Below are 27876 nucleotides of genomic sequence, written 5' to 3' on the forward strand. Positions count from 1 at the left end.
TAAGGCAGGAGCAGGTGGGTGGGGAGCGACCCTGGGCTGAGGCGAGCGGGTTCCTCCCGAGGGAACGCCTGGCAGCAAAGAAATGCGGCGCGACATCGGACGTGGAGAGCTGCCAGCTGCGGGGAGGCTCTGCCACCCGAGACCTGGGGTGGGACACGGGAGGAAGGAAGGAGGGGCGCTGCCTCCGGGGGTGACAGCAGCAGGGTGGGAGCTGGGCAGCAAAACTGGGCAGAGCCGAGCCCGTGGAGGTGAATGAAAGCCCAGACGCCGAGGCGGCCTTGGAGGGTGGAATTGGCCGTTTTGATCTGCATTGCAGGTGCACAGGAGGCACCCAGGGTACTTGTTGGCTTTGCCTCGGTGGTAAGATGCTCAAGCTTAAAAGGCTTTATTGAGGCTTTGGCAATAAAAACTATGCTCCTTAACGTAATAAATAAATAAACAGATAAGACTAAATGCAGTGCATTTTTTTCTGTATAACTTGCTCGTTAGCAAATGTAATTCCGTAGTGCTTTATTGTGACTGAACCTCTGAGGGAAGCTGGATGTTTATGCTCTTAAACAAAAACAGACATTCGTGCTCTTGAATTGAGCATCACTTTTTGATTTATTTAAAGCTAGCGTTTTTTAAGCAGATAATAAAAGACTTGTAATTATGTGAATGTTGTGCTGAGGTTCCAGCAGTGATTTTTCGTGAAAAAGGGCTGTAACAGAGGAAAGTATCATCTGCTTAAGCAGAAAATATTGATTATATAATATGTAGAAATATATCAGAAAATTGTCTGAACCGATGCATAACTGTTTGTTTTCATCCTATTGCCATACTTCTGCTTTGTGTATCTGTAAAGTTTCTGCCCCTATCACCTTAGAAAAGACAAAGGCCTCGTGACCAGTCCAAATGCTCAATGCAGTTTTAGGTCCAGCGGTTGCTGTAAACTCAGAAATAGCAATCTTATTTCATTCTATAAAGCTCTTTCCTTTACTTAAGATTCCAGGTATAATTGCATACTTCTAAGGTTTCTAAATTATTTTTAAATGTATTTAAAATGTATATTCTTTATCATTCTAATTACAAAAATCAAGCTCTTCTTCCATATGCCCTAATTCAAGGGGCTGTAGGCATTAAGGGCAATATATTTGTTTGTTCACATCTGCCACGTTAGTGGGTCCTTTAACAGCAGCAGGGAGAAGAAAAACTCCCTGGTCCTATTATTGCAGAATGTGAAGCATAACGTACGGTAAAATATTTTTGGAACATTAGTACAACTGTAGCCCTTCTACTTTACTGTGTACAAACTAGTTTGCCTTTAATACCATTAGGCACTGATTTCTAAGTGTGTTATTGCTTTTCCATGGTTTAAGAAATTGTGTTTTAGAATTGCAAAATCCTCAAGATTATATTCTCAAGATTCACAATGTATTGCAATGCTTACTTGTGTAAACAGAATGCTGTTATGTAATCCATTTTTTGCTCAAGTTCATGTTTCACCTCATTTTTTGTAGTAAAAAAAAAAAAAAAAACGTAGCAAATTGTAAACATCTTTCTGAAATAGTTCATAATGCTTGAGATCTTTTTGGTGACAAGTAACAAGTGACACTATGGATTTGTGTATCTGTGTAAATGCGTCTGTTAGTAACTAACAGCAGTGGGTTTTTAACGGGCAGCAACTTACTGAAGAAATCCCTGTGTCGGGTAGCTTGCTGTTGTGCTTTAGGGGAAATAGGGGTAGTCGGAGTAGACAAGTGCATAGATCTTCCTTGTTTTCCTGCAGCTGGTTGTTTGAAAAACAAAGTCACAGGCTGAGAAAAGAAAGACCTAAGGGTGTTGGTGTTGAGAAAAGGCAGTTGCATGAACCATCTGTGGTCTGGCTGTCTGCAGCTTTGTTCATGTCAGTTTTCTGCAGCATACAATAAAACATTGTGTGTGCTTGGAGTGGCTGTGAGATGTAGAAAAGCACAGGTTTGTGTGCCTTATTTCTGCTTCCACGCTGTCAGCAGTGGAAGCATGCTGCAGTCAGCTGGTGCTGTGCAGCTGCCAGCAGCGTGGGCAGGCCGGGCTGTGGCAGCGCTGGTCCTGTCCCTTGGAGACGTGGTGCTGAGCGCCAGGGTGGAGCCCGAGCGCAGTGCTTGCCCTTTGTTCAAGCAGGAGGCTGTCATCAGAGCCTGGCTTCCCTTTGCATCCGCAGCATGCCAGAACACTCCCAGCTCCTTTCGTGTGTGTGTGTCTAATGCACCACCTGAAAGAGCAGCTGAAGATGATGAATGCTGTATTTTGGAGAGCCGGGTTTGAGTGTTGGTGTTCAGGTGCTGCCTGCTGCACCTTGTCTCCGATTCCTGCACTTCTCTGAGAGCCAGTATCCTTCATATATCTGGTTGTAGTATCTTCAGTGAGCGTGTGCCTGATCTGTTGGTGTTCATTTTTAAATGATAGCAAAACTGTTTTCTTCTAAGTGAAGCTGTCCAGCAGTCTGATAATGGGTGTTGGTCATTATCTCCATGGGATCAGTAACATTGTCTGGGGATGCTGCATCAGCTTGTTTCCCTTGATGATATGAAGGAGCATGGTATTATAAACGGGAGCAGTACATTTACATGCTACAAGAAGTTAGAGATGTGGCAAATCTTTTCTGAAAATAATGTATTCTGAGTGTATTGGAATATCTGCAAGCTGGTTTTAAAATAGTCTTTTTATTTTCTTAAAAAAAAAAAAAAAGCCTTTTATTTGGATCCCTTTCCTTCCTGCTGTTGAGGAGCACGTTTATTCTCATTTCACTCCTAGGAAAACTTGGGGTGTTACTTGAAAATATCATTAAAATATCTCGCTGCTTGTCAGTCTTAATTATGTGTGTAAGAGCCAGGATTCAAGATCAAAGTTATTTAAAAGTATTGATTGACTGAAAACTGGATCTTTTCATGACTTCCACCCAAATAGAACAGTGCTGAAGGGATGCAAGACACAGACTCCTGATAGCTCTTGAACAGGAGACATTTATTGCCCTTTTTCACTACTACATTTACTTTCCCCATAGCCCCACGCGCTGTCCTCACGCCCGAATCTGTCATACAGTTGGTTAGAGACCCTCAGACACGCGCCTTGAGCCAGCCAGCAAGTGGCCAATGCCCAAAGCTCATCTTTAACACTGTAGCCAATTTACTTTTATCTAAACCTTGCTCGAGTTTTTGTTTCTACCACTCGTTTCCTCATTCTCTCTAATTCAGGGACATGTGAAACAGCGCGAAGCCACCTGCAAATTCCTTTCCCACAAGTGCCTGCCTGTAGAAAGGCTGAAGGTTCACCAGGGAAGGTAGCTCCTGGTAATTCGAGGCGGTGCCCAGAGGGAGGGCACACAAGGTGCCATCGATCACACCGCTGTGGGGCAGAGGTGTCGCACGTAGGGGGTGTCTGTGTGGAAAAAGCCTGAATGATGTCATTAGTGGCAGGTTTCCTTTGTAACACAAGTATATGTGCTTGTTTGCTTTCCGTTCCTCATGAAAACTTGATTCAGGCTCTGTTAGCTTTGCTGTCTTCCAGGTACCTGGGTTATGTAGGTAAGAGTACAAGGTACCTCGGTCTCAGCATCATATTATTTAATAAAAAATCTTGTACTTTTTTAAGGGGAGAACTTAGACATAGGTAATCACTGCCCCTAGGTTCCTGTCAGCAGCAGCTCTCAAAACCTTTACTTCAGCAAAATGGAGAGTAATTTTCATCTGTTTGATTGTTCTCAAACAATCAAATCGATGCCTTAGGAAACGACTGTCACAGAATGCTTTAGAGAACAAACAAACTCCTCAGCCTGTTCAACTTGCCTGGAAAAATGTTGTTTTATTCTGCAGAGCAGTTCAAGTAGCTGTGCTCTGCAGCAGGATCCAGCCAGTTCTCTTGACACTCTTCATCCTGGGTGAACTCTGAAAATCATGCCCTCTGCTGTCCTCGCAGTGGGAGCTCGAGTTCAGGGCAGTGCTAGGAGCTGGCACTGCTGCCTCAGGAGGCACTTGTGCCCATCCCACTCACCTACTCCGCTCACCCATTTTCCCCTTCAGGTGGCTGCACTGTGAATCCCTCAGTGAAAACCAGTCAGTGGGAAGGTGGCTCTGTGTCAGTGGGACCAATTCCCCAGCCTGCAGCACTAGACAGTCCGGGGGAAGGTGGATTTGGAGCATTTCACAAACGTGGCAGTGAACTTGCTCGGTATATCCGAGTGGAAGCTGTGAGGCAAAGTCGTGGCTAGTCTGGATAGCTGAACAATTGCACATCTGCATCGTGGCAGGTTATTTTTCTACTAAGTGGGAGGGGAAAAAAAGAAGTCACTTATGTGAAACCAGCCATAATAATTGCTTTGGTTGGCATTTCATTAAGCCTTTAGAACTGGGACATTTTAAAATGACACACATACATCTTCTGTGACTTCTTTCTGTGATTCACACGTCGCTTACTGGTCATAGAGAGTGAACTCAAAAGATAGCACAAAGTTGTGTTCATAAGGAAAAAAAATGACTTTTCCATCACGGTATAATTTCTAAGCGTAAGTTTGGAGTTGTACTTAACATACCCTTCTACGCCTCCCACAGGTGCTATACAAGGTGAAGGCCTGATTTAGCTTTAACTGAAGCCGGAGAACTTAATGACTGTGAAAGTAATAGGATCAGAGTCATTCTTATGTGTAACACTGATATTATGTTAGTGTTGAGGGGAATTGGAGACTAACTTCCTTTTCGTTGCCCTTCTTGCAAAAGAAACTGGCTTTAGTAGAAAGAGCAGTATGTTTCTTTCCAATATTATATATTTCCAATATTATCCAGTTGTGATTGTGGTGCAATTTGTGAAAGCTTTGATGGAGGCTGTATTAAAGTGACAAACTCCTTCCTTCCCGGGATGAATGAAGGGGTGAATAAAATAGAAAATCCACTCATCAGGAGCTACTGATGAGAGCCTGCCAGTTCTGCTAAATTACCCCTTTACTCATGAGGGGTTTTAATATAACTTAAAAAAAAAAAAAAATCGTTAAAGAAGAGTATTGTTTTTGAAGTAATTGGTGCTACTTAGGTGATGCCTTCCCCATTTCCCTAATGCCCAACTTTAGTCATTTCCAGTGTTTTCTGCCAGAGTAAGCCCTTTCTTCTTGACAGCCATAGCATCGGTTGCCATAGTGTTGGGATACCTTGGCAACAGTTGGAAAATACGCAGGTCTAAAATGCCGCTGCAGGACCGCTTCACTTCAATGTGATTCTCTTCCAGTCTCTGGCATACCAGCGGTCTTACCGTTGGCTTATTTTTAGCCTCCTTCCACTGTGACGGCCCCAGGGTGGTGCGGTCTCAAGGACGGGAACTGTGTTTGTTGTCCCTGTCAGTCCTCATGGCTTCACACAGGGCAGCATGTAAGCAGTCGGTGGTTCCTGCACCACCAGCCTGTTAGGTTAAGGCATCTGGAGGAATGAAAGCGTTGCTACCAGAGATGTGTCCTCTTAATTATTCTTCCTGCTGCCATGCCCACTGCTGTTACAGTAACAAAATTTTATTCTTTTTACTAAAATATTAAAACTCTGCTTCCTCAGGGATATTCAGAGATTCCCTGTAAAGAGTCTGCAGAATCCCTAATCACAAAATGAAGAAGAAACGGGGTGGAAAATCTACCCAGTGAAACAACATCAAAAAGTGTTAGAAATAGAAGGGGTGCTGAGAAAACAGTCATCCTTCTTCTAGGAGGGGGGTGGCACATTTCATCTTTGCCTTCAGCTGTCTCCAGGAAAGAACTAATTTTGTCTGGCTTTAAAGACATAAACTAAAAGGGCATGAGAACAGCGTCCTGGGACCACAGCTAGATGCGATAAGAACTGATAGACGTTGGCACAGAATCACAGGAATAGTGTCCGGAGTTGTTGCTACAAGCTGAGCTGCATACTGAAGGTGGCTGCAATGGCCTAGTGTGTAGTCTGAAAGGCAGGGTGAACTTCAAGAGCTGCTAGCTAGTGAACGTGGTCTGTTCTGATGCACAGTGGGGTGGGGAGGGGGTCATACATCTGCTCCTGCGTAGCAGACTGTCTTTGGGATGTGCTGCTGGATCTATGTCGGTGGACATGCAGTCGTACTGGGTCAGCTGTGCGGGTAAAGGAAATGTCTGAGCAGAAGGCCACTCAGCAAAGCCCTCGAGTTGGCTGTGGAGACTGCAGGCTTTCTCTGCGTGTCCTTTGAAACAAGCTGACCAAACACTTTTCGGATGGCATAAGTCTCTAGAGATGGGAGAGCTGATCTAAGCAAAGAACAGCTAAGTGTCCGGCAGTTGGGCATTTTATCATTAGAGCTTACAGTACTGAGCAATATTTGGTCAGGTCAGTGGCAGCCTGTAAAATGGGGACTGTCACTTACAAGGTTCTTCCAAGAGAACCCATGTCCTTAATTAGTTCTTGAAATTGTATTTTGTATAGCATGCAAAAAGTGTTCTGGCAGTTTTTGTCACATTTTGAGGGGGCAACAGCTAGATACCAGTTTAGAGGGAGAGGCTGGCCTGCCCAAATGTGTCTCCAAAAAAGACTTGGATATTTGTTGGCAGGGAGCTGAAGTGGTTGGTTTTCCAGGTGATAATTGCCCCATCTCTTTTGAAGGAGATTGTTCTGTTTTCTGTTTTGTTCAGTGGATCCCAAACAGGAATGAAAATGTTAAATAATTGTGGTCAGTTGGGATTTGTTGCAGTAGATTCCTTTAGACCGTGTCTAAAATCATAGATTATCATCTCCCTCTTCTTATCTTGCAGCGAGGTATGGATATGCTCTGATGTTGTGCGCTGGCACCTAATAATACAGAGCCAGAAAATTACACTCATTTCATTGAAATATTTTGAACTCTATCCAAATAATTGAGATCAGAAAAGGCCTGGAGCCTGTTCATCATCTACAAGGTAGGATTTGGCTGTTAAAATGTTAGCAGTTGTTTATGGTGAGCATGTGATGATGTTGGATATTGTAAGCTCTTGTTTCTTTCTTTTTATTTTAAATATAAGACGTTTTTTCCCTTTTTAAGGGAACACGCACTCAGGAAAGAGGTGGAACAGTTCCTTTTTAGGGTGAGCTTACAAGAACATTCAATTACCTTCCCATAGTAAAGAGAAGATGAGGACTCAGGTGCAGCAGGGAGTAGTGTTGCACTTCACATTTCTGAAGGAGAGCTGCTTCATTCAGTTTGCTCTCCCAGACTGTATTCATAACAAATTCTAAATCCACTGCTTGGGGGGATGTCTCCGGATCTAAATCTCTAGCTATATCTAGAAATGTTTTGTAGTGGTCAAGAAATGAGAAATACTGTATGTTTAAGGGTGGAATGCAGCACATCATACAGATAAAGCTTTGCAACTGTGACAGGTTGGAAATTGGTTTTAATGCTGGTCTTCCTGTGAACCAGGTGTGTTACCAGTGCAGTGTTGAATACTGTGATGCCCCTTTTAATGTTTTATCAACCTTATCAAGTGACAGATGCATTCCTAGTTGGAGTTTGCCTAGCTCTGTGTTTCACAGTCCCTTTTGTGTAAGAACAAAGCAAGCATTTAAAAAGAAACGCACACACAAAAAAAAAAAAAAAAAAAAACTTGCATTGGAGACCAGAGAGGGAAGAAAAACCATAGAGCCCAAACTACTCTGCGGTATGCGGTTACAGCTTTCTTCCCAGCATTGCCTTAGCTGCTCTGAAATCTGTCCTGCTGATTTCCATAATGAGAGTAAAGATTGCTCATCTGGCTCTTACAGAGGACTTGGGTGACGTCTGCATTTCTCATATCTATCCTGTGCTTTTTAATTGTAATCATATCCATGGCTTCACATTCCTTAAGGCTTGGAAGAGCAGGAGATGTAATGAGCTTATTGCAATCCCGGAACTGCTTTATAGGATTTCCTCTTAGAAACTCCAACAGGAACGTACCTGAGTAGATTCTGAAGACTGATAGTCGTTTCTGTAAGATCTCAGCTGCCCATGAGACCAGTTGTTGGATGTGATTTGTGGCTACGTGTGGTACCACAAAACAGGGGGTTAACAATTGTTAGGGAGCTTGGAGTAAGTGGAGTAGGCCGTAGCCAGAGTAGTCTTTAAACAGTGGTGCCAGCCAGTATTCTCAGTAGGGAAGTTAAGTCCTTTGTATCGATTGCTTTTACTGAGGAATTACTCCGCAATCAGTCTGCTCGGCAGTACTTTTAGGATAGTAAACGATTCCAAAATGACAAGCTGCACCAGCAAAGCAAAAAAATAAAACTCCATTGACAGAGCTGAAGAATTTGGAACAAGCCATGCAAGCAGCATAAATAGGGTGGTGTTAGAGGCATGAATTGTAGGTTTTTCTGTATGTAGCATAGTGTGTAATGTGTTAGGTTCCTCGGGGGGAGCACCAGTGCTGTCCAGCTTTTGGAGCTCCCAGCTCTCAGGAGTGCTGTTCTGGGATGTCGTGTCAGGAGGCTTTTTCCTTCCTCTTAGTGCTATGTTAGATCTTCTAACATGGTCTGTTTGGTAAACTTGCCCCAAAACGTATCAGTTGGCTAGGTTTGCCTGACCTAATGCACATCTATCCGTGTTTTCAGTTACCTTTTGTCCAGTTCGGTTGTATTATCTCTAGGGACATAAAAGGACTGGATGCTATTCTAGGGAGATATTTTCTCTGTGGCTGGCTTCTGCTTTGGTAGTTTGGCCAGCTTTCTGGTTAGGTGCTGGCTAAAAAGTTCCTACAGGGAAAAACAAGAGGTGGGTGAAATGCATGTGATCCCTTGGTATCTGAGAATGTGAATGTATTTGCAGGTAAACTCACAAGGAAATTTCTGATGCACAAATAAGGGAAGAAAAATAAACTAAAATATTTTTAATATTAATGAACTCAGTTGGCAGATTCAGTAGAAATCTATTTTATCCAGATCCCAGGCTTTAATAATAGGCCTAGGTTTGTGTTTTAAATTTGGTGTAAAATAGCTATAAAGTGAATAGTGTCTTGGAGTATATGCTTATGAATACTAATTTGTGTAGCTGAAGCAGGTTTCTCAGCATAAGTGGCTTTGTATAGTGACTGTCTCTGCAAAACATCTTCCCTGCTCCCGTGGTAGTTTCACCTGTTCCTGAGTACAGGATTGCGCTGTGTTTTATGTGCTGTGTACGAAGACGTGACAGGGCAGGGCTGAATGGGGACTGGATTGAAGCTGCTGCCCATGAACTCTGTGGAAACTGTGACTTTACCACAGTGGCCTTCCCTTTCCTAGACAGCCACTGCAATGGCTGAAGGAGAGGACAGGCAGACTGCAAGGCTGCAGTGAGGAAGGAAAGCCTCGGAGGGTTGCAGAAGGCCTGCAAGTCGCCAGTCCTCTGGTCCTTCATCCTCAGAGGAGGGAGGACCGACTTACCGTGGAGGGGCTGTAGCTAAAACTCCTGGTGGATTGATGGAACTGCTCTCACTGATCACGTAACGGTGCTGCAGGGGAGGTGATGCTCTGGTGCTGATAGTTTGGTTTTTTTCTTCCCAAACCCATAAAACTAGCCTGCCTCTGATTTGTTTTTATTCAGATGAGGTAATCTTAGTGTGATCTTTAGCGTGAAAGAGATGAAGATGAAAAAATAATTGAAGGCATTAACAGTGACAGCCTTGCTCTGAATGCGAGAACGAGCAAAACTAGTTTAAAAATGCATTTATTTGCAATAATTGAGTTATGAACGTTTCATATCAAAGTTTGTTGCTGGTGATGAAGACTTCTTCTGTTGGGTTTATAGTTAGAAGCATAAAGCCTGTAAGTGATTAGTAACAAGTGGGATGGGAAAGGTTCCAGGACATTATATGTAGACCGTTCTGTCACATAGCACTGTCAGTACTTCATGTTTTTTAGAAAATACATTTCTTAGTAAAAATCCTTCTGAGCCTCAGTGTACCATGCAGTCTCAGCTCCAGCTGTGTTGAGGGAATGGACTCTGAAGCAGGTTTTGTTCTGCTGTCATACTGTCAATAATACTCTTATGATCACTTACAAAATTGGATGATTCAGTAGCTTCTGTATATAGTCAGCTTTGCGGACAGGATGATGTCACTTTGAAAATGTAACAGCAAAAGCATCAACGATCCTTTAAACTAACAGTGCCCGTGGTAACTGCTGTGACCATGAGGCACCAGCTGAGGCTGCAGCACGAGAGGTTCCTGGGCTGGCCATGGGGCTCCCAGTGCGTCCCCGTGCTGAAGGGCAGAAAGCAGTCCCAGCTCAGCGAGGCGCTCTCATGTAGTGGCTGCACAGGAGCCTGCACGCATGACTGAGGTTACTTCATATTTAGCCAACCCAGAAACCTCTTTTGAGAGTATTTTTGATCTGTACCTTGCTTCTTTCTTAATTGTGTTGATTGCAAACTGACCAGTTCCACACAATAAAGCACGTTGGCACTGTTTCCCTCGTTCTTCTTGAGCACTGAACCTGATCTTTCATCTTCGTTATAAAGTAACTGAAAGCTCTGTTTTGCCTCTTGCATAGAAATCAATTCCGTGAAAGTCTTTTACACCCTCACTTTATTTTTTGACAGTCAAATATATGTTTCTGTGGTAGGAATAAGTCATTGATGATGTCAGTTATGGTTACGCATAAAGCCAAGAAGATTGTGTGTGTGTATATACATACATTTTTAATTTTCAAATGTTTTATCAAGGCTCTGTCTCTGGTGTTTCTTTGTGGTCATTTGCATGTTCCCTGGGTTACATCTTTGGGATGAAAGATATAAAATTAAAATGAGTCTGTGTTATCTTAAGGACTGACAAATGAATGTTGTGTCCTCTGTATGTTCTACTAACTTTAAACTTGTAGAATCAAATCTTTGTCACAAAACTACATACCAAAAGAGCCCAATGGGAAATGTTTTACCTAGCAATATGAACCACTTAAGGCTGCCTGCGAGGTAGCCAGGGGACAGAATTAAGGTCCATCTCTTGCACAACGTGATCCCACAATTACAGTCTGTAGCTGTAATGCCATTGCAGATGGTGAGAGTCCTGAGTCTTATCTTTGCAATCTAAAAGCTGGAATTGCTTTTACAAAGCTACACCAATAACTCAATTTACCCTTAGTATTGAAATGACAAAGCTAATGCTCCTTGTGCAACAGCAGCGTCTGACACAGCATGGTAGCGGCTTTGTCGGTCCCGTCTCCTTGTTGGATGGTGGGCACCAGCAGCAGCTGTGTGCAGGGCGCCACAGGGCGCCTGGGAGCCCTCTCCTCCTCGCTCCTGGGAGCAGGTCAGCAGCTGTCCTCTGCGGCACCCTGAAAATTTGGCATTTCCCCCAGCACGGCCTGGGCGATTCCCATCCAGCATGAGCTACTCCCCCTCCCACCAGCCTGGCTCTCAAATTTGTCTGCCCACCTGTTTTTGTGCTGTCCTTACACTCTTGGGCTGTCTGAGGAGAAGGCTTCCCAAGCTTGACAGATTCCTTGCTAAAGAAAGGAGAAATCTAGCAATGTGGAGGAATTGAGGGCATATGTTTCTCAAACCTTCTTTTTGGGTAGATCCAGCAGCCTCTGCAAAACAGCTGTAGGTGGAGCAGCATTGTGTGCCCTCGCTGTAGCAGTGCTGCTCATGTTACAGCACCCTATGTACACAGAGAGCAGCAATGGTCATACTGTGAAGTTCAAGAGCAACTAGAAGGATTTTGTGCTGAGTGATTTTGTGCTGCGGGAGGGTGGCATGCTGTCATCTCTGCACTTTTTCATTAGTGTTGTCAGCCGCCAGACCCTAACTACCCACACATTAGTGTACTTGTTTTAGAGTTAAATTTCCCTAGGAAGCAGGACAATGAAGAAAATAGTGTCATGACAGACTGATTAGATTCACCAGGGACCTGGTAACTCCTGTCCATGCTCCTCTGGAGTGTCATCCTGCCACCGCAGCTCACCAGGTACTCTTCAGATGTCACAGAGGGAGCCCCAGGGAAGCATCTGGCTGCACCTTGTATGAGGAGGCACTTACACCTTTTATCAGAGAATTCATTTGTGAGTCTGTGTCTCCAGTTCTACTAGACAGGTGTTTCTCTGTTGTTTGGCCTGTGGGTATACAATGTTTTAAAACCATTGTTGCCTTACAAGGAGCAGTAGTAACACAGCAGGGGTCTTCAAAGATGCTTCTCAGCATCGCACTGCAAACCATTTCTGCCTTTATTTGAATCTGAGTGCTGCTGTGGCCAGGGGCCTAGTTTTATGAGACTGCTCTGCGAGGAAACCCCAGTGGTGTAAGAGTTTTCCTTTTACTCATAACCTCAGCAACAAATATCTGCTTGTTTTGTCTTTAAATGGGACATTGTGCTTTTCCACAGCCTCACTGCAGTGTCACTGGGGCCTGTGTGGGACACCAGGCTGCAGTGCCATGGGGCCAGCGTCCGTGCTGTAGTGCAGCTGAAATGCAGCAGCAGCCAGAGCGCTCTCCTCCCCCTTCCAGTGTGCACTTCTCAGCTAAGGTGCCCCTGAGCAGCCACATGCATGCACACTGCTGGGCTCAGCTGCGTGTTAAGGGCTCCTTACTTTGCATTTCTCTTTAGTGATGATGTAGTTTAGTCCTTTCTTCCTCTTTATTGTCCAGAGATGTTAATGAGTCCTGTAACCCAGGAGGTACATGGAGAACACCCAACCAGACAGAGGGACATACTAGCCCATTTCTCAGAACTCCACTTATATCTTGTAACAAGATTAGTGACTTTGTCTGAAGTTAATCCTTTAAATGTGTTAACTCCAAACAAAGAGTTCCCTGTGCTGCTCTGGCCTGGAGTTAAATTAGGCTTTCTATGAACCAAGAGCACTACTCAATGAAACAGTCATGAAACAGAAAAACACTTGCACTTCTGGGGCATTTGCTTGCTTGCATATCAGTTTGTTAATAGTATAATTCAATTATTTCTGTTGATTCTTGTTGTAGTGAGGATCTTTATATCCACAAGATAACTGCGTGTTACCGTTCTACATCTGTTTACTGACAGAGCGACTGCATGCCAGGATGGCAACTTCAAACCTGGAGAACCAGCTACACAGTGCCCAGAAGAATCTACTCTTCCTCCAGCGAGAGCATGCCAACACACTGAAAGGCCTGCACGCGGAGATTCGACGCCTGCAGCAGCACTGCACAGGTAACTAGAAAGCGTGCTGATACGCTGGGTCAGTGCTTGACTCTCTTCACAAGAATGGGGTAACTGTTTCCTATTTTAGCAGTGAAGCCTCTGCAACAGAGCCCCCCATTGGGGTATAGTTAGGGTGTGTGTATTTCAGGGCATGACAGTGTGGTCAGTAAGCAAAGATCTGCCTTTTTAAAAAAAAACTGTCATGGGATTGTTCTGTGGCTGGGTTGTTTTGTGTTTTTGTTTGTTTGTTTGTTTTACAGATTTGATCTTTTGCAGTGGATCTCCTGTTACTGTAAACATGCTCACCAAGTGGTTTATTTGTTGTTGTTCTAACAAAGAAAGCTAAACAACTTTTTTTCCTCTTCAGATTTAACCTATGAGCTGACTGTAAAGACTTCAGATTTTTCAGGTAAGGAATACCTAACATTTTTCGTTTACTGTTCATGTTAAACTGCCTCATGTATCTTAATGTTTTACTTTCTCCATTACAAGTAGCTGAGAATATTTTGCATATGGGATGTTGACTCTACAGATTCAAAAGATACAAGAGGAGCTTTCTACTTTCCAGAGTTATGATTATTTATGGAGTAAATAACCATATTTATTTTTAGAGTAGGTGGTCTGTTAGTAATGCCGGTGTGTTGGTGCTGTGACAGACATGGACATTGTCCACTGTGGAGGGGACAATGTCTAACAATATATAGTTGAAAGTTCTGTGACTAGAGTGCTTGTTATTGGAGAATTTGGGGCTGAAGGTCCCTGCTGAACAGTTGGAAAGCTGTCCAGCTGTAAAAACTAAAGAGTGACAAAATCACCCCACATGCCCCATGTGTGCTGTGAGGGAACAGGTGCAGAGATGGGGTCAGCCTGTAGGGCATGCCCACAGTGCAAGATCCCCTGGTGTACAGGGTGGCGTGTTCTTGTGAAAAGGAGGCAGCCAGGCTCAGACACCTCATCCCCAGAGAGACTTCTACAACTGTGAAGAGGAGCGTCTCTGCCTACAGTCACAGGCTTCAGCTGTCCATGGGGGACCAAAGCTAAAGCCTGGGCATGTCTTCCTGGTGAGCTGGGACAGCTGTTCCGGCCTGCTCACCAGCCACCGTGGTGCTTGCTGTGAGAGAAGAGCCTCTTAATGACCAGCCAGTTTGCAAAATGGCTCTAATTCTGAGCAAGTATAGCAAGCATGGTTTCTGTAATCCCCATTTACCTCAATGCGTGAAGCATCTTTACTTGGTGTCAACAGCTTTCTTTTAAACTGTGGTGAGTGGCAGTAGCTCTTCATCTCTTCTGTAAGAGCCATCCCAGTGCTTCTGAAGATAAAGTGATTCTTACAGCATTTGCACAAGTTAGCCTTTGGGGTCTTACGGGTTTGAATTGTCAAAAGGAACCCTGCTCCACTGTTTTACTTAATGACTATCATTAACTTGAAACACTTCTGATTTTCCTGTTCTTCTAGAAAATGGTAGTTCAAGAAGTGATGAACTCAAAAGAAAGTGTGAAGATCTTGAAGCTCAACTGAAAAGCAAAGAGGCTGAAAACAATGAATTATTGAAAGAACTGGAACAAAAGAATGCAATGATAATGGTGCTGGAAAACACTATTAAAGAAAGAGAAAAGAAGTATTTGGAAGAGCTAAAAATGAAAAGCCATAAGCTCAATATGCTGTCAAGTGAACTGGAGCAGAGAGCAAGCACTATTGCTTATTTAACTTCTCAACTGCACGCTACTAAGAAGAAGCTGCTGAGTTCCAGTGGGACTTCAGAGGGGACCCCTTCTGGCAGTCCAGTGTTGTCCAACTATAAGCCAGCCCCTCCCAAAGACAAACTGCCTGAGACTCCACGACGCAGAATGAAGAAGAGCCTGTCAACACCACTCAACCCTGAGTTTGAAGAGGCCTACAGAATAGGATCGGATAGCCGGAAGCTGCTGCTAAGAGAGCCTGTGGATGCCATGCCTGATCCCACTCCGTTTTTGTTGGCCAGAGAAACGGCAGAGGTCCACCTTATCAAGGAGAGGCCGTTGGTTATTCCACCAATTGCTTCAGATCGAGCATCCGGTGAATCACACAGTCCAGCCCGAGAGAAGCCACACAAGGCACACATTGGGGTGGCGCATCGCATCCACCACGTCGCGCCGTCCCAGCCTCAGCCGGAGGTTGAAACGCTGGCAGTGGATCAGGTCAACGGAAGCAAAGTGGTCAGAAAGCACTCAGGGACAGACAGAACTGTTTAAGTAAAATCACTTGCTCTATTCTGTTGCTGTTTATGCACTGTGATCCTATAGGATAAATAGCACCTGCAGTAAAGTTTCTTTTGATGCCCCATGCATGCCAAACTTCTTCCAGATACATCATTAATAGATTATTCTCCTCTAATGAACCCTAATAGGACTGTGTTCATATGGCAAGGCATATAACTACTAAATGCTGTGGCCAAATCAGGGGTACCTGACCGCTTGCTTCTGAGCACTGCTCCATTTATGGTAACTACACATGTGGACAAAGGCACAGGCTGCAGGCTGTGTTATTAATGTTAATGAAAACAAACTTAGCTCTAACCCTGCAGCAATAGGTAACGGCTGTTAGCATTTAAAATAGCAACAGGTCTTTTGTCTCCACTGTGTATCTAGCAATTCGTACACAAACATTAACTTCCATGACAAAGCCTTTTCTCATGGTAGCATTGAACATAATGCAGCTGCAGCTAAACTTTAAAAGGCACTAAGGACTTTTTACCTTCATAGGCTTTTGGTTGCAAATTGTGTTCATAGTTTCTCTGGCTCAAAAATCCTGAGAGTCCCAGCAAGTATTACTTATTAGTCTTAAATACTTTGGTTTGTGGCTTTAAGTAAAAAAAAAAAAAAAAAAAAAGGGGGGGGAAGGAGAGGCTAAAGCACTCTTTTTCAGTGGTTAATGGTTCTCACAGAAAGAGTAAGACCACTTCTTTAATTTTTATTTTTAAATTGAATGGCTTCATTGCACGTTTTACACTAGTCTGTACACTGCACTTGTGGCACCTTCCATACTGGCTCAGAGCTCCTTTTTCAGGGAGCAAATGTAACCGACTATCCAATATGGGAATGGTTCCTTATGCTCTAACCTGCACTTTTTTTTTTTTTTTTATAAAGGGATTATTTTTGTTTCCTGAAAACCGTAGACTTGTTCTGGGTATCATCAGACAGCATGGGCTTCTAAGCTATTTGAAGCCCATGCTGTCCCTTTAAAATGTGTGCATTTAGTTTGAAATGTAACTGAGTTAACCAGTTCATACAAGAGGAGAACCTGGCATCCTCGAGTTTTATCTCAGCCAACTGGGACACGGTTGCCTTGTATTTGTCCTGGTTCCCCTACTCCTGCCTAGTTAGCAACAGGTAGCCCCAATGTCTCTTGTTAGACTACTTGATTTTTATGTTTGTTCTTTTTTTCTAGGAAAGAAAGGCATACTGAGAGCAGTGTGAGTATGTAATTTTGGACGGGAGCACAAATCTGACAGTTTTTTTTCTTAAATTCTGATCAGCACCTCCAGCTCACCTCTGCTTCACTCTTGTCTGCAGCCTCTGAGTAGGACAAGCAAGAAAAAATGGCTCCCAAATGCTGCTAAAGCTTATGATGTGCCTTCAAAAACTTGGAACACGTAACCTTTGTGAAACCTGGTGAAGGATTCCTGCCTGCCCTCTTTCCTTCCTCTTGCCAGCTGTAGTCTTAACCCCTTAAGCTTTTTCTGCAGCTGTGTGTTGGTGTGTGTTTCCTTCGGGAGCCTTGGATAACAACTATTTGTCAGCTTCCCTTAAAAAAAAAAAGGCACTGGCAGGATGAAGACAGCTGTTCTTCCTAATTGTGGTAATGCTAAATTTCCTGTGTAACGTATAACTTACAGCAGGGTTGTTGCCAGTCAGAGAGGATTTGAATGTCCACTAGCCCTAAGGCCTCCCGTGTCGTCTGCCTGTGCACCTTCACAATTCAGTCACTTGCTAGTTTAAAGCCCAAGAAACACTCGTCAGTGTTGTGCCTTGTCAGTTGTGTGGTAGGATTTGTTTCATGAATTGTGGGGAGGGACAGGGAGAAGGCTGTGTTCCTGAAAAATGATTGGTTAAAGACAGCTTGTTATTCCAGGGTTTACCACGTCTAAGTGTATTGCATTACCCAGCAGTGGTTTCGGTTTTGGGTTTTTTTGGTTGTTGTTGCCATATTATGATGGCTATCTATTGTATGAGTGAACTACCCTGCCACTTGTTCAAGGCCGATGGAAGGCATCGCTTCTAAACACAGCAGAAGCGATGCTTTGGGCAATTAAAAATGTTTCTTACAACCATACAGGTAAACCTTAGTCTTTGTGTGTGTGTGACAAACTTACTACATCTTTCCTATATCTATACACAGCAACTCAGCGTTTCTAAAACAAAATGCAAATGATGAAAAACACTTCCTTTTCAAATGTGTTTATTGAGACTACTAGCTTAGTTGTAACATACTATTTAAGGTCAAGTACACCTAAGTGAACACTACCCTACCCAGGGTGGTGAATCTTTGCCTCTTTGTTGTTTGTTTTGTTTTTTCCTTCCCTCCCTAAAGCAGTGAATTCTATGAGAAAAATCTAGTGCCTAACTTCAAGCTATCAATCTGCATTCAAAGTGAGACAAACACCTTGAAGCACCCAATGGGAAATGTGCCTTGTGGTGTAAAGATCAGCTTCAAAAACAAGGCCAACGCCCATCGCGTTCCTTCTCATGGAGGTGGTGTACACTGGTGTCCGGAGGGTGTTCTAGAAGAGGGTGGAGGAAAAGGAAGACACTGAATAGTTCTCAAAGTGCATGAAAGTGGAAACAAGAGGAGCCTCTATGAGAGATGGTTGACTTCAGAAATTCACTCATTCTGTTTCTGTAAGGAGAAGTTTCACACTGCATACTCTAAAATGCTAGTGGTAGTTCTGGTTGTGCTAAGAGGGAAATGACCAGCAGCTACTGAGATTTAAAAATAGGAAGAAGGTGATAAACAAATGTATCTCAGTGTCCCCAGAGGAAACGTACCTGGAGTTTGAGCCTGTGCGCTTCAATGGGGATTATCTTCAGAATGGGTAACTCCACCACCAGCACTCCGGGCTTGCTTTTTGTAAGGCAGCTGTTCTCTATGTCCCAGTCTGCTCCTTCCAGAAACAGGCCAGAAACAAAGCAACCTGTAAAGGCAGAAACGCGACATCTTGTGTAAGTCAGGCCACTAAAAAACACTGTTTAAGGCAACGTTATTCCTACAGTGGATCTCCTTGGCATTAATACAGTGATGACAAAACTTATCCTTTCAAACTGCATCTACACAGAGGTATATTTACCTGTGGTGTCTGTCTGTATAGCACAGCTGTGAGCTGTGGGTTTAAAAAAACATTTTCAAATTAAAATTGGCTCAGCTGCATTATATGTGATAAACAGGAATAAATACCAATTTCCCACCAGTTTTCTTCCCCACAGTGGATACCACCCTTGGTATTTGCTCACGTAATAGCCAAGTTATGAGAGAACTTGTTCACTCTTGTGGGACTGAAGGTTAGCTCATGCTGACAAAAGGTGTGGGTTTGGACAGAGTTGTTCTAATACCAAGCATTTTTGTTGAAATTTTGGTAAATACAGAATAATCTAGGCTTGACGTGACCTTTTTTTGTTGTTGTTAACTGATAGCTATATTTGGCAAAAAAACAGATTTTTCTTCTCTGTTTCCAGTCAGGTATGATATTCAAAAAGAGTTGCTTACCTGGACCTCTAGCCAGAGGTTGTTGCATTTAGTAATTAGAACACTGGCATTTCTAAGAGATATATATACACAATACGTAATACAACACAGTTATATTTACTTTTTTTTTTTTTTTGCTTAAATACATTATTTGCAGTGTAAATGCATTTTTACTTAGTCTTAGCAAGTTTATAATGCTTTTCCCATTAAGAAAATACATACAGAGATATAAGAGAGAGACAAGGAGAGGCTGGAAGTTGAAGAAATATACAGGTGTGCGTGAAAGAAGCTGAAGAAAGATCATCATTTGTGTATACCCTTGCTCAGCAGCAAAGCAGGAACCTGAACCTAGCTGATTTCCAGCTTGTAATCACGCGGACTGTTAAAACCATAACCATGCACATTGTCTGCAGAGGTATGATCTAAATAATTCCATTCAGTAGGCCAAGCAATTTCTCTCCCTCACCCCTCTGGCCCCAATTAACTGCTTTTTTTTCCTCTTCAAATGATCATAAAACCACTTACCTTGTATAGACCCTTCAGTGATGTCTTCTGCAGTCCTGTATTTAGTCACCTCAGTGTAGAGGGTGGAGTGATCCAAGGGCCACCTGTTCTTCCTGCAGGTGGCCTGAACAAGAGCTGTCAGGTACGATTCTGGAATGTGCAGGCCTGAGAGCCACATCACCTTTGGTTCACACTCATTAACCTGCAATCAGTCCAAGAAGACAACCTGCAGCACTTGTTCTCTTCTCCTACCACCTCACTCAACTCAGAGGCCAACCAGTTTAAAGCGAGGGGCCAGGCTTCCTTAACTCCACTGTTGTACAATGAATCAGTCTCGTTTTAGGTAGTAATTGACATTAGTTCAAGTAACTCATTTAAAGCAGCGTGGTTTCAATGACTTCTGCACCCCAGCACTAACTTGCACAGCATATCATGCAGGTTAACAAAAAAGAGAACTTTATCTAGAATGTCTTACTCACCCAGCTGGTGTACTGGTTATACCTAGCTCTAAAGAAAATGATCCAATTTCCAAGTGTTTTTAGGGTGTCAGGGGCCAGCCGCCGCCAGATTCCAGGAATCTGCCCATTAAAGAGAGCCCGAGCCACATCGTCCAGTTCACTGCTCATTCCAACTTCCCCAGACAAGGCCTGGAAAGACAGTGAGAGTCCTGAGTGCCTGAATGGGCGCAGTTAAAACCCAACTGATTTCACCCAGTAGCTGTGCTCTTACGTACCCGCTGTAGTTCAGCCAGTGACTTTGCCATGCGAATGATCAGCTTATTAAAACGTTCCAGTTCCTGCAACAGCACCACAGTTGTAGGGGATATGTCTAGTCCAAAACCTTTTCGTATCTGGGCAAGATCAAATACTTGTGGTATCTTGCTTTCTATATCCTTAGCAACATGTGCAATATATTCATCTCGACTAATTCCTGTACCAGATTCACCTGAAACAAAAATGGGTGAGACTAAATCAGAATAAATTATCCCTCCTGTTATTCTCTAAGACCATTTTGAGGGCTGACTCACCTTTTGGCACCAAATTCTTTGCCCAGTCCCTGTGGCACTGACATTTGCACTAGAAGACTTCCCACATGCCTCAAACTGTGCCTCTGGGCACATGCTGAACAATTTCCATGCTGGCAGGACTAAGCAGTTCAGCTGCTTTGCTTGCCTCCCAGTCCCTGCTGTTTTGCCACCTCTGTTCCACGAGGCCACTACACATTGTGCTGGCAGGCAAACACTAACCTGTGTAGCCACAGAAACCTCTGCGTGCCAGCCTGTGGCAACGTGCAGGGTGCAGGCAGCGCTACTGGCTGCAGCGTCCATGCCAGGCCCCAGACCCCCTGAAGTGGGCAGGGGCACAGTTGGCATTGCAGTCTCTTAGCACAGAGGTCACCACCTTAGTTCCTATTCATGGAAACAGTCCAAAGCGATGGTGAATGTACCTGTCTGAGGCTGCAGCTCAAGGAGATGAGACCATAGATCACGAACTGCCTCTGTGTAATACCCTATCTCAGCGTTTGCATGAAGCCCAAACACCTCTGGTGTATTAGCAAGTGGCAGAGATTCTATCGCTTCTGCAATACAAAAACATGTTTCATAAATACACCATATATTAAGCCACAGCTACCAGACTGAAAGAATGCCGCAGAGAATTCCATGAGTGGTTTTTGTTATTGTTATGATTGAAAAAAATGAAATGCTATAGCTGATTTTGAAATACTGCAAGGACTGAATAAACATTTTAGAGCATGAAATACAGAGACAGCCACACCCTCCCCACCATGGAAAGGTACCACATTTCAAACATGCTGTTTATCTGGGGAGGGCTTTGTTGGAGTTTTTAAGAACTGTGAAGAGCTGGCTGGTAAGCTCACATGTTAAGAGGGCCTGCTCATATGAGGCAAAAGCATTATCAGCTGTGGATTATAACTTTGGAACATGTACAAATACTACGCCTGAAGTTACTTCCGATTTCTCATGTCCAACACTGGCCATGGGAAGAGCAGGAATACTGTAAGTAGCCTTATTTATTTCTAATGCTAACTTAAGTCCAGGAAAAGCATTGCTTACCAACAAAGTCATCTTTTACAATCCCTCGTGGAATCTTATAATCAACCTTATCATCTTTATAAAAATGAAAGGTTTGGAATGTGTCAAATATGAAATCACCAAGGTACTCATCCATATAGACAGTCAGAATGCGACGATCGAAGCTATCAATTGCACGTCCACCATACATGACCTAGAAATAATAATACTAATACACCACTGGCTTTTGGGGCAGCAAATACAGTTTAAAAAATAAAATCACTGAAAGGTCCAAAGGACTTCCTGCTGCAGTGACTGGCTGCTGCAGTGACTGGATGATTAATGCTGTTTCCCTTCAAGGCTTCTCTAGCTCCCTCTCAAGGGGAACACATGAAGTGTTTGACTCAGTCCGGTAACTGCTCCAGCCCACTTGTAACAGCCAGTCTTGGTGATCTATGTGTAACAGGAACTCCCTTAGATAATATCTCAGTTGTGATTAAATGCTGCAAAATAACATCTTGTAAGATGTCCTTGACTTTGAATTGGCCAGCTGCTACACAGCGCATACCACGTACAGCACTGCAAGAGCTCTAGAAATACCCGTTCGTACAGCTCACATCAGCAGTACTCCACTGTACTACTAATACTGTAACGCTGTGCCGTTCAGTACCTTTCATCAGAGGATCCCAAGGGCTCTTTCACTCCAAATTAATTAAGCCCCATAACTCCCCTGTTGTGCAGTTAAACACAATGGCCCTGTTTCATTCAGGCAGTGAGACAACCACCCAGGAGAGATTCTCAACCAGCTTTACTTTATGATGCAGCTCATACAGAAAGGAAGCTTCATTTGTCAGGGTTCTTTAGCCACCCATGTTGCTTAGTGACATTGTAGGCACTCACCTCACCAATAAGATACTTGAGACTGCTCCACGGGATTTTATCATCATTTTGCTGGAAAGCTTTCGTCAAGTATGTGTTAAGAATTTCCATGCAGACCTAATAAAGTTTTTTAAATGTGCGAGATAAGATTCATAAATCATCTATACAAGTCCATAGATTTTACTTCACATAGTTCTTGTTTGAAAACTAACAGTAGTTTCTTCCTCAAAGAATTAGAAAGTTAAATGTACATCTTGTTAAGAAAGGAAGCCCGCAAGGGAGGCAAGATAATAATGAAGGACTGGGAATCCAATCTTTAGTGGCCGAAATTGATGTTATAGAAGATGGTGAGTCTACATGAGTCCACAGCAGCAGAAGAAAAAAAGGAAAAGGGAGAGGCAAAATGTTACTGTGAAAAAGGATTAAATCTGGATATATCGTTTTCAAAAATAATTTGAGCAAGTCAAAAATATAGGAGCTATTGTCACTATTTTCTTACCTGGAAATCGGATTCATTAAAGTCATATGGAACGTTCCACCCAATCTTCCCAAATTTCCTTCTCTCCTGAACCACAGCATGGAAAAATGCCAAGACATAGACTAAGGATTTAAAGGCAGGATGTGGGCATTGCTCTAAGGCTTCTTGGGGAATTTTGAAGTAGGTGGCTTGCATATTTGGCTTCAGACCATTAGGTGGTTCTGTTACAACCTATGAAAATAATCAGGGAAGCCATCAATTACTGAATTGCCTCAGGAAAATAAACAGCAAATGCACCACATTCTCTAAGTAAGTTACACAATGCAAACGTGAAAAAAAAAAAAAAAAAAAAAAAGATCAGCTTCCTGAATTCATATCAATATGGGATTTTTTCTTATATAAAGACATGAAACTGACCTTTTAAGTACATCAAGGTAAAAATACATATGTAAAGAGAAACAATATTATTTTAGAAATAGCCATGTTACTGGAAAGACATCAATATTTTATCATACTTGAAGATCAAATTTACTGAAATATTACCAGTACTTTACACATTTTGCTGTGTCCTACATATCACAATAGTAAAACGGCTTAACAGTCTCTAACATGTCTTTACTGGTGATCAAATGAAGGCAGAGCCAGCTTCCTGGCAACATTTTCAAAGTGCTATAAAACCTTTGATCTCACTGCACATGGCTAGACCTACAAAGTGCGTATCTGCAGTCATAAATCAAAGATATGTTCATGCTCACTTCTCCCCCACTGCAGAATTAGGCACTGCTGGAGATGAATACTCTAGAGCTGTCATTGATACACTAGAGCACATATTGGGTGGATCTGTTATACCACTGCCTTCAGATCTGTGAAATACAGTTATTATGTTTACAGGAGTGGTTCACCACAACAGAAATAAAGCAGCCACAGAAAAGAACATTAGGACAGCATCATGGCTTGCGCCTTCAAAATAATCAGCTCAGCTTGCTTGTGAACTAGCAGCTGGAAACCATTATCCTATTACAGCGTCTGCTCTGCTGGTACTATTGCCAGGCTAGGCACAGACCTCAGTTCTGTACTTCAGCATCTGGGACTGACAGGATTATTTCTGACTTGATATACTTGTGGCAGCATTTCAGTCTGAAGAGCATTTGTCACATCTCCAGGTTTACTCACAAACCTCGACTCTGAAATAACTGCTTCAGGAAAAAATATGCTGAAGAGCTTTTACCCAAAAGAAAAAAAAATCACCAGAAGATAAACAGGATGATGAAGAATGTATTTGGCTTATGAAGACAAAAAGCCATACAGCCCAAGTCAACATCCTACATTCAGGTCATGCTCCTCCCAAAGCCCCTCTATTTTGCTGAATACGCGGGCCATGTCTTCCTGACTGGGGTTTCCCCATTGCACAGTACCTTTAATGACTTCTGCAATATTCCAATTGGAAAGCCCTCGGTAGGGTCGGTAGTCAGCCAGAGGCGAAAGTCTGGGTGAGGTTTTGTAATTTTCTCCAGGGCCTTTTCCAGAGTGACAAGCCACCTCACCAAAAGGTGACAGTTCTGCAACATCAGCCACTCTCCACTAACTGCCACGTTCTCCAGCATCTGCAGAGCAATCTTGAGAGAAAGAAAGGACCGTCTGTTAGTAACTCTCCCTTTATCCTGCAAGCAAACCAGCTCTAATGGGTTAGTGCAACAGATTTCTTCCTGCTAGCAGGTGATCAGAGCCTAGGAAGTGGTGTCTAAACAAAGCTAATTGGAACTCTCCCACTGACCAAAAACACAGCAAATTCAGTCAGCTGCTAAGCTGTGACCACAACCAAAAAAGAAAGCTACAAGAAAGACAGAAAGAGCAGCAGGATCCTGTTTTTGGTAACGAACACTGTTTTCCAATCAGCTCATGTCCTTACACAAAGACAGGGTCACCGATTAACCTTTGAAAGGCTGCAGAGCAATGTCTTTTCAGCTCAACTATTTTCTAACATGAAAACCTAATTCTGAATGTAGCCTAACCAAACCCATAAAATCAGCCTAACAGCCAAATGCTCTCGCTCACATTACAGGAAAGCATTATTCCCAGGCTGGCATATTGTACACTATGTCTGAAGCACAAAGAAACTCCATTTTAAATGGAGCAGGCCTTTGGAAAGGAAATTTGGCCAGGCCCATGACAATAACAGCATGATATGCCATTCTCACACTAACTCACTGCCCACAGAATGTCTCAACCTCCCACTGAACCTACCTTTTCCTGGCCTTGTCCCATGGCTAGAAATTTCAGTCTGTCCCCTCCGAAGCCTGTCCTCTCAGCCAGTTTCATGAGGTCACTAATGGGATCAGAGCCAGGACTTAAGATAAAAACAACTGGTGAGTGGGGACTGCTCTGCTCAAAGATAGCTTCAAAGCTGATCACAGGGGGCTGCACATACCTGGTAGGAAAAGAAGCACCATAAGCTGCTCTACAAAAAAGTAGCCATCATGTGTAAAAGATGACTCTTACACAGACATCAACATCCATAGCAGACTACATAGAAATGGAACAGAGACAAAACATGCTCTATTGTTTAGACAAAGTATACAAACCAGTTACATAACTGAGTACAACTCCAGTTCTGTGTGAAATACCTTAACAGTAGTATTCTAATTTAAAACAAGTTGACTTACTTCTCACTCATTGTCAGAGTAACATAGTTTGTTACTGCCCGATATACCCGATCCACTCGGAAACATCGCAAAAGTAGGAGTTTCTGAAAGCCTGAGAGATTGTTTTGGTACTGCATGGGGAATGGCATCTGCTCCAGAGCATCTGTGTCATACCACTGGCAAGAAAAGGTGGGAGACAATGCAGATGGATCAAATGGATCTATCAATGAAATTACTAGGAAAAGCAGAGCAAAGCTATTTGATTGAGGAAGGGCTAAGATACTCAAAGAGAACAAAGAAGAAAGTCAATCAGCTGAAAAAAACATATTGAAAGATTTTACAGCATAAAGCATTCAAGTCCAAAAACACATCTGTACTTTAATTATATGACGAGTAATTCTCTTAAGATATAGAAAACAGCAACAAACAGTATTAGCAGATTGCTTACAGAAAGATTCTTATAAAGCAAGAAGACATGGAATGAAACTGAAGGCAGAACAAAGGAAAGCCTTTGCTTGTAACTAGCCTATAAAACTCATTGCCACAAGAAGATCAAAGTACAATTTAGCTGTACAAAAACAACAGCGAAATATTGACTGTTGATATCCAACAGCAAAAATTCCACTGACTCGAATGGGGCAAAGAACTCATCTAAGGCATTTGACTGGAAAATACGTACAATATATCAGAGACAATACTGGGGGGGGGTTGCCATTTAAATAAGAGCCCTAATTCTTCTGGAAATAAGCCAATCACTGAGTTCAAGAAGAAAAGGAAGGCCTTGACAGAAAAAGCCAGTGGTGACATGCCTCCTACAGAGTCCTATGGCACATTGCATCATACTTGAACATTTAATTCCAGAAGAAAAACAAGGAGAGAGAACAGGATTGCAGAAAAGCACGTACATTTTTCCATACATCTGGATTTTTTTCCACATCATCTGGAAGAGATTCAAATTGCTCAGGAAATAGTTCAGACAAGCGAATTAGGTCTTCCCAGCCTTGATCTGGAAGCCAAGCGAACGGTTTCTTTCGTGTACTCTTCTCCAGGGAAATATTGCCTAGTCACATTCAGAAACCAGAGTGACTGTCCATGGCATAAATTCTCCAATGCATGACCACACATACAGTCCCACTGCACAGAGGAACCATTTGGAAATTTGTCTCTGGAAGCACTATAAGATTAAACTGGTCTGCTAAAGTAAATATGCCATTTCACAAGTGCTTGCAAAAGCCGAAGGTGTATCTTCTCAACCATTTCTAAAATTAATTATAAAAAGTTAGAAAGTAACAAGACATTATTTGCTCAGGTAACATTCTAATTGTCCATGGCTAATACAAGATTTGTCAACAACTGTAAGTGAAAACAGATTAGCCTCTTCACTGTTTAACAAATTCTAAAACAACAACAACAAAAAAGTAAAAATCCACAGTTTGTGTAAACCAACATATTTCAGCTGACTTCAGGTTCTAGCTCTCACAGCAGATCATATCTAGACAAAATCTATCTTTGAAAGATCTAGCTATCACCACATATAGCTATACATTTTTATATATATATATATATATATATATATATTCATGTTACCTTTTAAAAAGAAGTCAAGTTCTTCTTGTGGAACATTGTCATCAGCTTGCTCTATCTTGATAGTCATATTAAAGGAGAATAATAACTTGTGCTTCTCAAACAAGCCTGCATTAAAATGAGAATATTTTCAAAAATATGGTGCTAAAACGTGGAACGGGAGCAACCTTTAAATCTACATTCTGCATCTGGTCACCCCACAAAGACCTGGGTGATCAAAGACAGGGCTTTGGGTCAGGCTTACAGAAGTATGGACCAGCTACATGTTTGGAATCAAAATGGCATCTGTGAGAAATATCCAGGAATGCAAGATCCATAACAACAATTTGCCATTTGTAAATCCATTAATTAAAGCATTTTTTTAGGTTATATTTGTAACATGCATAGTTTCTTCAAACAGAAATAGAAGTAGTAAGAATAAACCAGGAACAATGCTGAGATCTGAACAGTAGTGAATGTGTTTGGTAATTTGCCTCCAATGTAAACCAACTGAAAGCATGGTTTTACCAAGCATTTGAACACCACAGTATCACTAAATTGCACTAACCTGTGCAGCCATAGTTATAGGTGTTCAAAGTCAATGCATCCATGATGTTTTCTAACCTCTTCAGAAGAATGGGACTGGGCATGGATTTCCGAAGAGAGAATCCAAAAACATCTAAGAAGGAGACCAGGGAGTACTGATACATGATGTTGACAACAGACATTTCAGACAAAACGGAGAATAAAATGGCTCCCCTCCTGGCAGCTGGTCTGTAGCCATCTCGAAGTCGATCAATATCCACTGCCGTTGTCGCAGCCAGATTAAGTTTTTCAATCACCTAGCCATACATAGATATTATGCACAAGTAATTAACACACGGGTCCATAGTATATATAACATGTCACAACAAGCAAAGCTATTCTGTGGCTAAGCCATGTTGAAACAATAATGGCGAACATTTAGGA

At 42.7% G+C, this 27876-nt stretch overlaps 2 protein-coding genes across 2 annotated transcripts in view; one reads left to right on the plus strand and one right to left on the minus strand.

The window, feature by feature from the left end:
• The first annotated feature begins 237 nt into the window (after positions 1–237).
• CCDC92 (coiled-coil domain containing 92) lies at positions 238–17402 on the plus strand. The gene is made up of 4 exons (XM_084539381.1): positions 238–316; positions 12953–13099; positions 13458–13499; positions 14547–17402. The coding sequence occupies exons 1-4, from the start codon at positions 253–255 to the stop codon at positions 15320–15322; spliced, it is 1029 nt and encodes a 342-aa protein (XP_084395507.1). The 5' UTR covers positions 238–252; the 3' UTR covers positions 15323–17402.
• Positions 16843–27876, minus strand: part of DNAH10 (dynein axonemal heavy chain 10) — a gene marked incomplete at its 5' end in the record, with an annotated part of 56748 nt that continues 45714 nt past the window's right edge. Inside the window, 15 exons of the mRNA XM_084539243.1 lie at positions 16843–17850; positions 18116–18261; positions 19335–19515; positions 19793–19960; positions 20047–20258; positions 20760–20891; positions 21388–21559; positions 22246–22341; positions 22724–22933; positions 24118–24318; positions 24947–25130; positions 25366–25520; positions 26250–26404; positions 26932–27036; positions 27476–27749. Coding sequence (XP_084395369.1) covers positions 17704–17850; positions 18116–18261; positions 19335–19515; positions 19793–19960; positions 20047–20258; positions 20760–20891; positions 21388–21559; positions 22246–22341; positions 22724–22933; positions 24118–24318; positions 24947–25130; positions 25366–25520; positions 26250–26404; positions 26932–27036; positions 27476–27749 — 2538 coding nt within the window. The 3' untranslated portion in view covers positions 16843–17703. The remainder of the gene's footprint in view (positions 17851–18115; positions 18262–19334; positions 19516–19792; positions 19961–20046; positions 20259–20759; positions 20892–21387; positions 21560–22245; positions 22342–22723; positions 22934–24117; positions 24319–24946; positions 25131–25365; positions 25521–26249; positions 26405–26931; positions 27037–27475; positions 27750–27876) is intronic.

The sequence above is a fragment of the Aythya ferina genome (genome assembly GCF_964211825.1).
Source record: "Aythya ferina genome assembly, chromosome: 17".
Lineage (NCBI taxonomy): Eukaryota > Metazoa > Chordata > Aves > Anseriformes > Anatidae > Aythya > Aythya ferina.

What these genes read in the sequence shown, in the direction of transcription:
- CCDC92 (XM_084539381.1), top strand. Translation starts at nt 253, where the DNA reads ATGAAAGCCCAGACGCCGAGGCGGCCTTGGAGGGTGGAATTGGCCGTT. An exon ending in CCTGCAGCAGCACTGCACAG is followed by an intron (nt 13,100 to 13,457) that starts GTAACTAGAAAG and finishes TTTCCTCTTCAG; the next exon opens with ATTTAACCTATGAGCTGACT. An exon ending in AAAGACTTCAGATTTTTCAG is followed by an intron (nt 13,500 to 14,546) that starts GTAAGGAATACC and finishes CTGTTCTTCTAG; the next exon opens with AAAATGGTAGTTCAAGAAGT.